Below are 15,351 nucleotides of genomic sequence, written 5' to 3' on the forward strand. Positions count from 1 at the left end.
TATCCATCTATCTATCTATCCCCAGTATGCCTTTAGTCTCTCGCTGTTCTGCTCAGTGGTCAGATTTGATACATACTAAGCCTTAATGCCGCAGCTGCACAGGATGTGTTTGAGACTAATTGTGGTCCAGAGGTCAACAACAACAAAAATTGTTGAGACTCGTCTTCCCACTTTTTGTAAATAAAAACGTCACCCAAAAGATTCAACACAACGTGATTCTTGGCCATTTCTGACGTCTGGGGTTCTGCCTTTTATCAAACTCAAAATCTCTGCATATTCTTCTTTAATAATGATGTTATAAATGAGTAGGGGGAGTGGCAATTACAATTCCCTGACCAAGTAAACAGGGTATTTTGTCCTGGGGTAATAATAAAAAGAGTGACTTTCTCTGACACACACATGTTTGTGTGGCTAGGGATGAAAAGAAAAAGAGGGAATTAGGTATTAAAGTGCTCATATTATGCTCATTTTCAGGTTCATAATTGTATTTTGAGGTTGTACCAGAATAGGTTTACGTGGTTTAATTTTCAAAATACACCATCTTTTTGTTACACTGCACATTGCTGCAGCTCCTCTTTTCACCCTGTGTGTTGAGCTCTCTGTTTTAGCTACAGAGTGAGGCATCTCACTTCTGTTCCATCTTTGTTGGGAGTCATGCGCAGTTAAGTACTGCTAGCGAGTCAGTTGCAGAGTATGAGGGCGTGCCACGCTAGCAGCTAGGCGAGCATTATAACGTGAAGTAAAGGCTGGACTACAATAGAGCTGTTTGGAGCAGTTTGTGAACAGTGTTTTCTGTTGCAGATGGGAAGTCTCTTTGGGGTGGACTTTGGGCTTTTTCACTTAGTAAACTTATAACGTGCACAAAAAAAGATATATGACACAATAAAGGAAAGGGGAAAAGACAAAAAGCATATTATGAGCACTTTTAAGAAAAAAACAAACTTGATTTGTCTAAACCAGACTGCAGAAGCCTCATTTTATAATTTTAATGCTTGAAAAATGTACTTAAAATCCATCCGTAAAATATGCAGTGCTGCAGCACAGACACAGCAAGCATGGAGACACAATGTACATTTACAATGTACAACAGCCCACTGGTAAATTTACAGCTGCAATACTGCACATTCCAAAGGACAGCGTGGGTAGTTAAAAGACCAAAATTAACTGGGAGAGTGCACCCTTTGGGCTTGCGAGTCGTCCCTCGCTGACCGGGGGAAGCATCCCTTGCTGAATTAACCAATTTCTGATAAATAAACCAATGGGCCTCGGCAGGTGAGCGATGAATAAACCATAAGCGGCGGAGATAACTTACGTGTTGCAGGCTGTCATGGCTTGACAGGTGTCCCCAGTGCAGAACTCTGAGATGGTGCTGTACTGCAGGTTGATAAGATTGAAGAATGTCGTCGCTGTGGCAAAGACAACAGAGAGATTTCAGAGCATGCAAATCAGTGTTTGTCTGTAACAAAGAACGAAATCATAGAGAGGATACCCTAATACTTTTTCACGCCAGAAGGATAGGAGTACATTCATCATGGATGACAATGTCACACCTAAAGTACTGTAGTGCATATGACACTGTGATCAATGGGACAGGCACAGTCACATGCACACACTAATCCATTACGTCCTTCAACAGCGTGTGAGCCTCAAACAATAATGTAAGTAATGTGAGATGGCGGCTTTTACACAGTTGCTGCTCCAGTCACTAAAAACAGGTATTTCTGCCATGAGGGGAAACTCCTAGAAGAAATGCATCTCTAAGTCAAAGTAATTTGTTCTGTATGTTTGACATATGCAGACGCGTGAGATCCTTCTTGTATGGTGACACTCCTTAAACTGTATGTCTTTCTTTGCAAACAATTCATTTACGTAAAAGCTTGTAACAATATATTGGGGGAACATAGCATTCTCATTCATTCTGCACTTCATTTGTGTTAGAGCTGAGTCAACATAATCATCCATAACTAGCTGAAAGTATCTAATAAATAGGCTATCTAATAAAACATTGACCGTTTGTAGATTTAAAAAATTACAATACATGCAGAAGGGTACACCCGGTACGAGCCACACTTTCTGTTTAACCTGCAACTTATGAGGCTTAAATCTGGTGGGAAATCGACTATAAATTGAAGTAGAAGCAATAGCTGACTTTGTGTTATAATTCCTTTACATTTTCACTTGTTCTAGTGAACTTTAGTTGTTGCTAATTCTGTCCCAAAATAATGATCTCACGTTGAGGCTGCTGGGAGGTCTGAACACCGTAGGCAACCCTTTAGATAACAATTGGAAGTAATAATTTAGGCTTCTGCACTGAACCTCTCGCGCAGTACAGTAGCTCTACTGATCTGGCTCCAATTTGGGGAAACAGGCCTGTGATTTTCGGTTGAGTTATGTTGAGCAGATCATCACACGTCGTTCTGAAATGGCTGCGTCACTTTCACTGTTATTACGCTTTCCATATGGAACGTAAGAAGAACCAAAAGGACACAATTTAAAAGTTGTACCGTCCCACAGGAACCAGACAGAACCCCTCTATCTAGGGAAAGTACTGTTGTTTATAGGGCTGTCCTCGACTAAAGAAATTCTTAGTCGACTAACACTTATACGATTTTGTCGACTAATCGATTAGTTGATTTAATTGATAGAGCTGTGCGCTTTGAGAGGTGGCTAAGACTAGAAAAGCACAATATAAATGTAGTTAATTAAACATCTGTAAAACTGAGTTTCTCCACAATTAATCCTGCAAAAGCACCACTTTAAATCTTGTGTTTACCATAAATGTGCTCAGAAGTTTCTTGCAAATAAGTAATTTCATAACAAATAAATAAATAACATGAATAAGCATAAAAAATGACTAATCGACTAAAGAAATCTTAGTCGACTAAGTCCAAAACGACCGATTAGTCGACTAATCGACTAAGAGGTGGCAGCCCTAGTGGTTTATATATATATATATATATATATATACAGTATATATGCGCAGAATGGATCCAATCATAATTGATTTTGTTAAACAAACTATTTAATCAAAACATTATTGTTTGTGTTGAATCTAAAGCCCAATTAATGGAGGATCCAAGCAAGCTTACATAAACTTCCAATTTCAACACATTAACATGTAAAAACACATCCCATCTGTTTTATATAACAAAGTTGTATCAGTCTAAAATAAAATAAAAAAAAGGCAAAAATGCTTGTTTTTTCCATTCCCCTTGCGAGCACCTGGTTTGGATACGTAACCAAAACAAGGTCAGAGAGACAGACAAAATAAAGAGTCTCATAAAGTCGATCAAGCAGCCAGGCCGCAGTGAGCTTGCAAAACTCCAGAAATGATGCTCATAATGACGACTATAAATTTCAATAGGAGTTGAAACGCCGCACTGAAGCTGGCAGTAAACAATGGTGTTTAAAGAAGCGCCGTGTGGTGTTACTGGGATGGGGCAGGCCTGGATCCTGTTAAGAGCTTGGCTCTGTCAGAGCTGCTGCTCCACTGGAACATCTTGTCATCACCAGACAAGTGCATACCAATTGAGAAAAACAATTCCAAACCCTTGAGGAACGTTTTTAAAAAAAAATCAGTCCGAGCATACACTGATATTGACTAAAGAAACTGTATGTAATAAATAAGAAAATAGGCCCCTTCACATTGCTTACAGCAGTGGCTTCTGTTCATCCTCAGCTATGTGTCGGACTGTTAGAGCTCCTCTACGTTTCATATGTTCCATCAGTGACAACAACCATAGTGACTTACTGTTGCTGGCTAGCCATTCGTTGAGGTCTATCTCTCTGGGCAGCACCACCAGCTCCTTGAGGTCAAAGTCCACAACGCGGATTTTTGTATACTCTAGCTCCAGGTACTGCTTCTTCTCTTCTGCGGGAGGCTTCTTTCCATTTGGCTTCGTCTTGGACTTCCTGCAATGCAGAAGAAAGAAGACAGGTTAAGGAGCTGCAAAGGACTTGATTTGGGCAATAGAAGATAAAAAGGAAATTAGAAAGCCTAATTTCAAAAGTGTCAAAGAGTGACGCAGTGACTATGTTTACTGTTTAATTGAACGCTGTATGGAGAATGGGAAGAAATGTAAAGTCTTTGCTGAACTTTTGACATGACACCAGGGTCAGCACAGGTTATTTGTTATGCATTAAATTCACTGTAAATGGGAAGAAAAAAAAAAAAAAGCTGCTTGCGGACAGAACGTTATGTTGATACAATAGTCTGAGCTCAGGCACAGAGATCCATAAAACACTGATACTGAATCTCTTAACTCTCACCAAAAAAAAAAAAAAAAATCACAGGAACAAGCTACAAAAGACAAACCTTCTGTGGCGTTTACAAAACTGAATTCGCAGCAACTTAAACAGACCACAGACCACCAACCTCTGTTGCTGTACCTGACCCCTAACTCAGACCTTTGACATGACGTTAAGTCTATAGCTTCCACAAAAGACAGCCGTCCCCGGCGCCTTGTACTTCCACTGCTAGTTTTAGCACGGGGATGTCATGTCACACTCTTCCTGCACTTCCAGGGCTGTAACCTCTCCTCCCCAGCCCCTGCTCCCTGCCTGGATCAGTGGAGGCAGTGCACCCTGGGGTCAAGGGTTGAAAGGCTTGATACATGAGTGAGACAAATAAAACAGAGGCTCAGTTGTCTGGGACTAACGCAATCAACGGCCCAACAATCTATTTGACCCTTTTCCGGTTCCCAATTTTTCTTTACTGTCGTTTGGGTTTGCTTAACCCTTGTGTTGTCGTCCCGTCCACCATGAACCTGTCGTCCTTCTGAGTAAATATTGAAAATGAACTTTTTTGGGGCGCTTTTTCCCCGACATTCTATTCGCTTTTCTGACACGTTTTTTTTTAATTCATGTTCAATAAACCTAATTTAAATGACATTATACTTAATTTTTGGGTTTAGAAAAAGCTAAAATTATGACTTATTTTTGATTAATAGTTTAGATCAGAGGATGTTGAGTGAGACACAGACTGGATACTGTTTTAAAACCATTTCATTTTTTTTTTTCTCCAAACACTATAAAATTGAATAAAACACCCACAATTCAGTGTAAGTAATCCTTAATATTACATTGCAAAGAATGTTGTATGGGTTCCATACAACTTACATGCATGCATCCACGTTATTTCTGGGCAATTTGGTTGCCATATTTCTGATATAAAAAGACATTGAAAACATGAAAACATATTTAGTGATAGACCGATTTTATCGGCCGGCCGATATATCGGGCCGATATTTGCGATTTTACGTGTATCGGCATCGGCCGATACGCGGCCGCTGTGTTCAGCGATAGTTTTTTCCCGGCATTATTTACAGACAGGCGTCCACAGGAAGCTCTGTGTTGCTGGAGACGCTGCACCCATCCATACAATGCACATTGCACACATAATTTGGGTGATATGAATGATGATTGCAGAAGTGACACTGATCTGTGTTTCGGTTTATTTTTAAAGAAATGGCAGAGCAGATTCCGAAAACAAATTCAGTGTGGCAGGGTTTACATTTTATGATGTAAATTGAGCGAGTAAAAGCAGTATCGGCTCCAAATACCGGCTCAAGAAAATCGGCAGCACTAAAAAATCCACATCGGCCGAAGTCAAATTTGACTTGAGGACAACACAAGGGTTAAGGACAAGGGAGTTTAAGTTTACTGCCCGAAATTTATTGTGCTTTTGTTGACCCTCATTTCCGCTCGTCTTGCGCTCACCCCCTCAATCTCCAGTTCTCAATCCCTTCCCTCACCACACCCTCTGTCACAACACAATGATCCAGCCATGTGTTCTTGGCTCCTTCCTTTTCACCTTTTCTTTCCCAGTCACACTCCCAAAAGAGAGCAGCAGCAGCTCATAAACACTATTTACCAGCAGCAGCCAAAACCCTTCACACTTTCACTCGGGCTCTGCTACGACTAGTCCTGGACTTTACGGGAAAGAAGCCATGACTGGTGGGGTTTCTGCATGGAAATTCGCAGTCCACATGCAGCCAGATGTATTAGAAATAGATTTTCGACAGAAAGAATAGAGAACAGACGGGGGGAGTGAGAGCTAAGGGGGAGAAAGGGACGGGGAGAGGAGGTAGATCGACACAGGCTCAGCTGATATCCATGGGAACTAATAAACACGTACAAAACATGACAGGACTGTGGAGCACGAGGCCTCTTGGCCAGAGCACAGTGTTCAAAAGCCCTTTGCAGTTTAATGCCCCTCTCCAGGAAGCGTCGGCTGCTTTCCACCTCAGCAAACAAGGGAGAGGACTGTCAACATGCCAATGCACACAGAGCCAGTGGCCGTGTACTTTGTAAATGTTTAAGTTTCCCCCCTTTACATGTCCCGCTGTTGTCTAATTTAGCTGTCAGGAGAAATGTTTAGCTATGAACTGCCTGAGGACCAACACTTGCACGGACACACACACACACACACACACGGACACACACACACGGACACACACACACACACGGACACACACACACGGACACACACACACACACGGACACACACACACGGACACACACACACACACACACACACACACACACACACACACACACACACACACACACACACACACACACACACACACACACACACACACGACCCTGCTCAGGTTCTCATTTGTTGGGTAATGAGTCATCAAGGTATCCGGCTCTTCCTATCAGGCAGCTCTTGAGTGTGTTTTTGCCTCATTTAAAAACCAAGGACACTGCAGATTACATTGCTGGCTAATTATTAATGAGTGGCCACTTTCGGTTTCACCTCTGCTCTCCCGTTGCTCTGCTCTTTCGTCCTTTCTCCGCCGTCTTTCTTTAGGCTTGTAGGCCTGTCTTCTGCTTTTTCCTCTTCATGGCCGCAGGCTTACCTGTCCAAAACAGCCTATTGTTCAGGGTCAAAAGCCGCAGGCCTCGCGGTTCTATCCTTGCCCTCTCTTGCCCTTTCCCTTCATCTTCCTGTCCCCAACAATGATCCTGTCCAATCAGCTTCCCATTCACCTCACTCCGTGACCTCTACTCGGACTCATATTTTAATTACTGTTCTTTGTTTTTCACTTAAGGCTCCTTATCATTTGTTTCATTTCTTCTTATCTTTGTCTGCCTCCTTCGCCCCCTCAAAACAGAAAAAAAAAGCCTTCTTCCTGCTCATGAGGGCACAGCCAGATTTATGCGCGCCGTGTGGTTTTGCGCTGGGAGCTACATGTTCCGTCATGTGAAAGAGATTTTCCTGATGATGGAGCCTCAGCCACAGATACCGTCAGCTCTCACAACTATTCAAAGGCTCGGTTAAGCCCCTCAGAAAAAAAACAACAACTTTCGGCTCCTGTAAAAGGTTCAAGTCAGCTCTCCCCCTTTGCTTGTGAAAACATTCTGTTTTACTGAGTTATTTCCTGCCTCCTTCCCTCTGTAATTTCATCATTTTCCATACAAAAACGCCTCTTGCGTACATTTGTGTGGTAAGGGGAGGTGAAATTCTGGAGCCATTAGTTTATTTTAGGATAAAGAAAACTTCCTCTCTGCCAGCACTCCTCCCTTCATACGCACATAGTCTGTCTTCGCTCTCACACACACACACACACACACACACACACACACACACACACACACACACACACACACACACACACACACACACACACACACACACACACACACACACACACACACACACACACACACACACACACAGCTTTGTCTGTTCTTGGTAAAGTTCTCCTAGGCAAGTCTTTGCCATAAAAGGCAGCAGATGCCTCTTTCTCCCTCACCAGATCCGTGACAGATCAGGGCAGGCCAAAAGGCAGGAGTGGAGGCAAAGTGAGGCCAGGGACAGGCACATGTCTCCGGGGGGGGGGGGGGGGGCAGCCATAGCCTGCCTGGCACCAACAGGAACCAGTCTCTGACACAGACTCCCGATCCAGAAAACCTGGTCAAACTGATAAAAACACGCATCCAATGTATAAAGAGCCATGAGAAAACCACGCGCGTAGAGGTGGAGGAAGTGAAGCAGGAAGACGGAGATGTTGGTTTATCTGCAATAAAAAAAAAAAAAAAAAAACTAAGGAAAGGAAGGATTGTATAAACAGGTGACACAGAGGTCAGTGCTGCAGAGCTGAGGAGTGACTGAGCCGACAGCTGTTCAACTCTGTTAGCCACTCTCTTATCCCTTTCCCTTTCCCCCGCCACCTCCCCCAACCCCCTGCCGTTTTCACTCACTACCTTTCCTCCCGTACCACGGCACTCGTACCCAACTAACACTATGTTGCACACATATACACACCTGTGATTTCATGAACACACAACACACTAGCACACGTCTTTGGCTCTAGCCCCCTTGTCTCTCTTCACGGCCAACCCAGCTGGTCACGACAGCTTCGTCATGAGCCTGATCCCACCAGAGAGACCTCGAGAAAATTCGGAAGAAGGGAGTCCTGTCTGGCCTGAAAGGGTGCGTCTGTGCAAGCACGTGTGTCCCACAAGTCTTTGTGTGTACACACGCGGTCTTGATTCAAGTGTGTGTCAAACATACATCTTTGGCCTGCATACAACAGCTGCTGTAGTTTGCCGACTGTGTGCCTGCCGAATTCTAAATACACTTGGTTTAAGCATAAACTTTGTGTAAAGTAGAGCCTGACCGATATATATCGGCGAGCCGATATTATCGGGCCAATATTGATGCATTTTCCAAACTATCGGTATCGGCATTTATAATGGCCGATAAATGAATATTAAAAAAATTTAAAAAAACTTCAACCATGCCCTCTCCCTACGCATGGGTCTTGCGTTTTAAACTGGGGCACTCTGTGATTGGAAACAACTTAACGCTGAAACCGGTTTAACAAAAAGCCATGTAATGACTGTCCCCTTAAGTCTGCGGCTCATGCCAAACTCTATATTGCACAACCGTTGCTTGAATTGGCCTCCTGAACAGCACGAGCAACCACCCAAAACTGACAACAGAGTCGACGACCATCTTTTCGCAGATGACCTGAGGGATTGGCTTTGAGTGCAACTGTAGAAAAATTATCCATTTAAGGAGGGCAAAAGGTTGCTTCATTTCAGAGAAGAATTTAATTTCTTGCAGGGATAAAGATTACCAAAAACATCTCTATACAGGACATTTTTGTTATCTCTCTGGAACAATAAGAGATGCTCCAAGGTGCAAAGATGCTTTCCTTACAGTATACAGTACAGTATTGTTTTACTACAAAACAGCCACTGTGTTTATGATAAGGATATGAGAGATAACAAGCACCAGAGACAACAATCAGAGGTCTTCTACCAAGAGAAATCAAACAATTCTGACTGAGCTGACCTTCAAATACCTGATGGATCAGAGAAAGAATCAATCGCATGTCAGGACGTTGTTCCCTCCGTTGTCAACTGATTGTGGGGTTCATTGTGTTCAGGGTTTAAAAAAAAAAAAAAACACAAAACATCAATCAATAGCAACAGGATATCGCTCCAATATCAACCGATAAGACTAGAACTAAGGGAATGAACTCTGCCATGTGTAAAAAGAGGAGCTTCAGTCAGGAGGATCGGTTTTCTCCAAGGCTGGCCTCCTGATCTATTTCAGGATTCAAATTGAATGGACTCAATGGCTCTTTTCCGCGAAAAGCCACAGACAGAGCAGAGCAGGCAGCCTGAGCACACCAAAGCTAAACCACAGCAGCCATTACGGGGCTAAAAAGAGACCCGAGTTAAGGATGGACTAAACCAGAGGTTCTGCCTCGCAGTGCTCCAAGTCTACAGAGTAACTGCTCCGTCAAAGTTGTTTCTGAAGTGTCTGTGTTTAGTTTTTTTTTTTTTTTTTTAAAAAGGGCACTGAAAATACGTTCCATAGGAAAGAGATAAGAAGGAAACAAAAACTAAGAAAGCACAGCTGCCACCACTTAATCAGTAGCATCAACAGGGGCGTCATTAGCACTGTAAATGTGAATTGTAGCCAGGGTGCAGGCGTACACACACACACACACACACACACACACACACACACACACACACACACACACACACACACACACCCCTTAACTACTGACCACAGCTGACTGGCTATCTCCTCTTCCCCTTGTCATTCTGTGCTAAATCCTATTCAGTGGCTCTCAGGCCTGCAGAGTATGTAAGGACCCCATGCCAGCACTATAATGGAGCCTCATCAACATCATAAAGCACGACAGGAAAGGGGTTTTTGGGTTGATATAAGACCGAGCTGCTGGTTAAGCGCTTGGCAAATGCAAGCTTGTTGGAAGAAGGTAAGCTCTGACATTGATTTGGCACAATAGGAAGTGATTGGCGTGGATGAGACTTCTCTACCCTCTTGTCAACCCGATCACTCGATTTTAACGGTTACTGAATCAAATGGTAAAACAAAGAGGGGATGTGTGTGAGTATAGATTTTTTTTTTTTCTCCTCACTTTGCAAGAAACAGACAATTCTGAAAAACAGTTCAAACATACACAAGGCTATATATTTACTCTCAGGGGGACTGGACCTTTAAAAGCTATCGTAGCTATCGTTTCCAGTCTAGTATTTATACCTGCATCCAAGCCAAGGGCATTTAACCATTCACTGGGAGGAGGAAGGTTGAAAGTGGAGCTATAAACAGGGTGACCCCCCACACACACACACACTCAAACTCAAACTCATAAAACTCCAAACTATGCATCCTTTTTAACTTTGATTACGGTGTTAGTTGTTAATTTTTTTCCCTCACAATAAAAATTATGGAAAACCCCCCTCTCGTCCCTGGCTGGCAAAGGACTTAAACGCTGCATTTCCTTGTTAATCAGCTGATTTTCTTTTTACAAGTAAAGCAGTTGAGTTCCCAGAAAAATAGGAGCAGCGGAACGTGTCTCTACCTGTCACAGGTCTTTCAACAGACATAACAACATACTGTACAATAACACTCTCTGCTGCGTTACATTCTGCTTACAATCTGTTAAAAGATCCTAAGACGGTGGATATTCTTCCTTACTATCACTCTCCACCTCTTCACAGACTACAATAGGTATTAGGCCTGTGCCCTTTGGGCTGCTGTTTGAAAACACACCTGTCCCCAGACTTGAAAGGAAACTTCACCAAAGCATTAACAGGACAGTGGCCCCTGGAGGAACACACTCATAATGACGGCATGTCTTCTTTTCATGACACATACTGGGTAAATACACAAACTGGGTTAACTATTTGCCTTACTCACAACTGCTGTGACATGAGTATTTCTACTGAAATTGTATTGGTTCTCCATGGGGATTAATCATGACTGGTGTTGTTGTTGTGTCACTTCGTAGGACACACTAACACACTGCTAACACTTGTATTTGGGTCATGATAAATTCTTTAAGTCTTATGTCTGCTCAGTCACATTGTGGACTTTGGATGCCGGCTCAAATAAAAATGTACACAGCAATTTCTATACATTAAATATATAGGTTAAATACTTGCCATTAATATAAAACAAGCTAAATGCTTCGAGAAAGGATTTAATTAGGATTAATAGGCTTTCTATACTTAACCCTGAACATACATGTGCTCCTTATCAATTTCTATTAAAAACAACAACAAAAAACAAAAACAATTTGAGCTATGATTTAAAACAATTTCCTCTTTAGGTTGTCTATGCTTAAAAGTTAACAGGAGTCTTCAATAATTGACTAGACTATATGAGGGGACAGTGTCACATTTCTCATGCTCTTGTTGAGTCTCGTTAGTGAGAGCTGCAGGATGAGGAATGAGGCGTTCAGGCTCCACGTCCCCGAGACAACTGTACTTAAATTTCAGGATGAGATATAGAGGCGTGATAAAAACTGATTTAAACAAAAGCTGCCGACTTCTCCAATTGGTCTTAAGCAGTCAACACGCGGGGTACGAAGTAAGCTTTATGGTTTCAGATAACAATCTCTGTCAAAGTGACTGGATGTCTGTAACATTGTAAGAAAACCGCTGAAGATGAAATAGGACGTCGGAAAAATAAATAAATACTGTAAACAAGGTTTCTGGCTTCAGCGGAGAAAAGCAGCATTATACGACATATTAACAAAAGTAAAACATTATTTACTCGGACAACACGGCTCTCCCGGTCCGCCGAAGCTTCATAAAAATATATAAAAAATGTCACATTAACAGTGCAGACTTGACTCCGAAGTTATTAGCGGACGGCACTTAGTCAAGTTATAACGGAGTTTTACCTTAGTACTCTTCCGACTGCCTGAAGCACCATTTTGCAACTTAGTCCGTTTTTGGAGTTTCTCTGAGAGTGCATGTCCGTCTTATCTCCAGAAAAGGAGCAATAATCTCCGACCATAATTTAAAACATGAAGATATGATGGCAGATTATCTCCGTTTCAGATTTTTGCAGTCTGACCAAATCACACCAGGGTTCGACCTATCTGAAGCTTTGACTAAAACTACACAGCAAATAGAAAAACTTTGCCAAGTCTGCAGAAGGCCCTCCTCCCCTTCTCCTGTTGTCAAATCAGCGAAGAGGAGAGGGCTCGGTGGGCGGGCTGTGGTGACGTCAAAGTCTGCCCATGTGGACATTGTTCGTGGGTCTGCCTGAGGTGTAGTTACAATGTAGCAACAGGTGGTCAGGTAGTAACTGCGGATTATAATGGAATAAAAAGGGTGTTGCTACATTTTATATGCCTGCTATAGAACATGTTTAAATAAACATGACTTTTACTAGGTACATAAATACATAAAGTAAGTAAATATTCTCAGCAGCCCAAGAGCTAGTAGACATAACTCCTAATGTAGCAGTTTATCAGCCATTGCATTAATGCCCCAGAAATAAGATTTGAACCCAAGAGGGTTTCTTAAATAACCAACCTCCTGATACTCCCAAGTATTTTGTCACTTTAAATGCACATTAGGAAAACGTGCAAACTCATTTGCTTGGACTGAAATGTGGTTGCAAGGTCCAGAAAAAAAGATAGTTGGACCTTAAATTAGGATTATTTAGTTGAACCACTTTTTGTCCTTATTTTTTACAGGGGCAAAAATCACTGTGTCTGTGTTGGCTAAAAAGCTAATTTTCAAAAAGAAATTCTCGGTTAGATTAGCCATTAAAACAACAATAAAACAGAAAAACCGGGAAAAGCATGGCTAAACAAAACAAATCTTAACAGAGGATACAACTCTAAAAAGCTGGCTATGGGTGAGTTTCAGTAAGTCTACTGCTACAATGCACACAAGCTGCAGTTAAAACAGTGTTGTGTATTGTCACAGTGGGTCACTTCTTTCGGTGTTAGAACTGGTGCCTTGTTAAGCCAAGTGTGCGACATTCCTCCTGTTGATTCTGAACTTCCTCTGAAATCTAACTATGACGGGGCTTGCTGCAGTCCTGACATGTTCAAACACGTCAAAGCGGAGGAACCAGTGAGGTTACCAAACAAAGCCAGTTTGAGAGCCAAAGGCAGACTCGTAGGACTATCTCGAGGTTCCTGTGTGTCTGTTGGGGGGAGGGAATTGTTTTTAACAATTTTTAGAAGCTTCATATTATGGTCATGCTAGAAGAGTCTGATGTGAATTCTAATTAAATTGTCAACATAAGGCTGAGCCAAAAACACCCAAGTACAAAATGAAAAAAAAAAAAAAAAAAAAAAGAGGAAATAAACAGTGGGAGACGAGCGACTCATGAGAAGATTTCAACTAGCGTTGCGGCACCATCCTTCCCTCGCCCTTCTTCCCTCTAATTATTGCCTCTCAACAAACAGCCTCTCTTATTCTCTCCTCTATTGCTCTCTTCACACATTTCTCCTCCCTTTCTTGGCTTGTTTCACTTGCCTCTCCTTTTCATTGTCTCTTCTTCAACAAGTCTGTTTTTTTTCCCTCTCTGGCTCCTCAGACAAAACTTGTTGGGCCACGGTGGAGCTGCAGATGTGCAAAACCAGCTGGCTGCTGTAGTATGGTCAGACAATAAAGACACACTAATCTGTGGGACCCGTGGAGCTATGTGCACTCCTCGTACGCAGGTGGGTGCAAGTAGCCGAGTGAGGAAGATAAAAGAGATCGTGAGGGTGTTGTATGTGAGGACTGTGCTTATGTGTGTGTGTGTGTGTGTGTGTGTATGTATGTATGGGAGTGTGTAATTTATGTGCGCAGAGGTGTGTGTAGTGCCTGCAGACATGCTGGTGGAACATATTTACTGTAGACTGACCCTCTGAGACACCACTTGTTTGCGTTTAAATGCGGTCCAAAGAAATGGGGGGTGAGACAGAACAGGGCACTGCCTTTTCCCCTGGTGCTAAATATAGCACTGGCCTGACTGGCCCATAAAGAATACAGAGAACAGTGAAAAGAGAGGGAGGAGGGGCCATGCCATGTGTGTGTGTTGGAGTGTGTGGTAGACAATTTGTGTGTGTGTGTGTGTATGCATAAATAAGTGAGCAGCTCAATCAGTGGCTGTGTGTAGGGAGATGAGTGCCTGAGCTGGTGAGGGGATGTGGGGGTCTGTGACCAGGGGACCCGTTTCAGAAAGCAGGTTTAGTGAGAACTCAGAGTTTGTTAACCCCCAGATGAGGGAAACTCTGGGCTTTCAGTTTCAGAAAGGGAGGTTATTTAAACCGGAGAAGGAGGGGTTCGACCAGCCCGTTTCAGAAAGAGAGGTAACTTCACCATGTGTTGGTTTATTAACAGACTCAGAAAGTTTTTTTCTCTAAAGTGGCATGTCCTTTTGTCGACAATCCCGTTGATGAAAGAGCTGTATGACTTATCAGAGAGATAAACATACGTCGGGAGATGATATTGTGTGTATATTATGATATTATATATGTAGATACCTCATCCGTCCTCATATCACTAACGTCACCCATTGTGGACATGCTCTTACATCCCGGCACATTCTTTGAGTCGCATTACGTTTATTGTGTTCCCTGGACACAAACCAGTGAGAGCCATTACAAAAAATTTAATTATTACAAATTATAATTCTGTTAATGACATGTTGCTGCAGCCTCAGAATGGGATTAGTAGTAGGGTACTTTTTCGCCCGCAGGATTACACCTAAATGAAATTATAGGTGTAATATCATTCCAGTTTTCACCAGTAATATTATAGGTTACCTGTGATTAAATATGAAATCAATACACTATATTAGAGCTTATGCATTGACCCGAGCAGCAATTTTCTCCCACACCAATTCTCGCTATTTTGCTTTTTTTAAACAAAATATAGCCTATATTCAAACTCGCTGTATGTGCGTATGAGTAGTTCCACTTCGAGAGGGATAAAGTATGCCGACCGAGCAACGGGCCCCAGGTGTGAGAGTGGTTCGTGGCAGGGACTGGGGTTGTTGTATCATATAGTTAAGAGCTGAGTATAAAATGTATATGCAGCATTGGAAACTGTTGTGCAAAT

At 42.4% G+C, this 15,351-nt stretch overlaps 1 protein-coding gene across 5 annotated transcripts in view; it reads right to left on the reverse strand.

Moving 5' to 3' along the window:
* mob2a (MOB kinase activator 2a) overlaps positions 1 to 15,351 on the reverse strand; it is a 71,153-nt gene that overhangs the window by 6,686 nt on the left and 49,116 nt on the right. For 4 of the 5 annotated variants that reach the window (XM_028586224.1, XM_028586225.1, XM_028586222.1 and 1 more), the window contains exons 2-3: positions 3,752 to 3,912; positions 1,313 to 1,406 (exon numbers count right to left, since the gene is read on the reverse strand). In XM_028586224.1, coding sequence (XP_028442025.1) covers positions 1,313 to 1,406; positions 3,752 to 3,912 — 255 coding nt within the window. Of the gene's footprint in view, positions 1 to 1,312; positions 1,407 to 3,751; positions 3,913 to 12,182; positions 12,388 to 15,351 lie in introns of those variants that run through there. The other variant, XM_028586221.1, reaches the window with a different exon arrangement.

The sequence above is a fragment of the Perca flavescens genome, chromosome 8 (genome assembly GCF_004354835.1).
Source record: "Perca flavescens isolate YP-PL-M2 chromosome 8, PFLA_1.0, whole genome shotgun sequence".
In the NCBI taxonomy this organism is placed as follows: domain Eukaryota; kingdom Metazoa; phylum Chordata; class Actinopteri; order Perciformes; family Percidae; genus Perca; species Perca flavescens.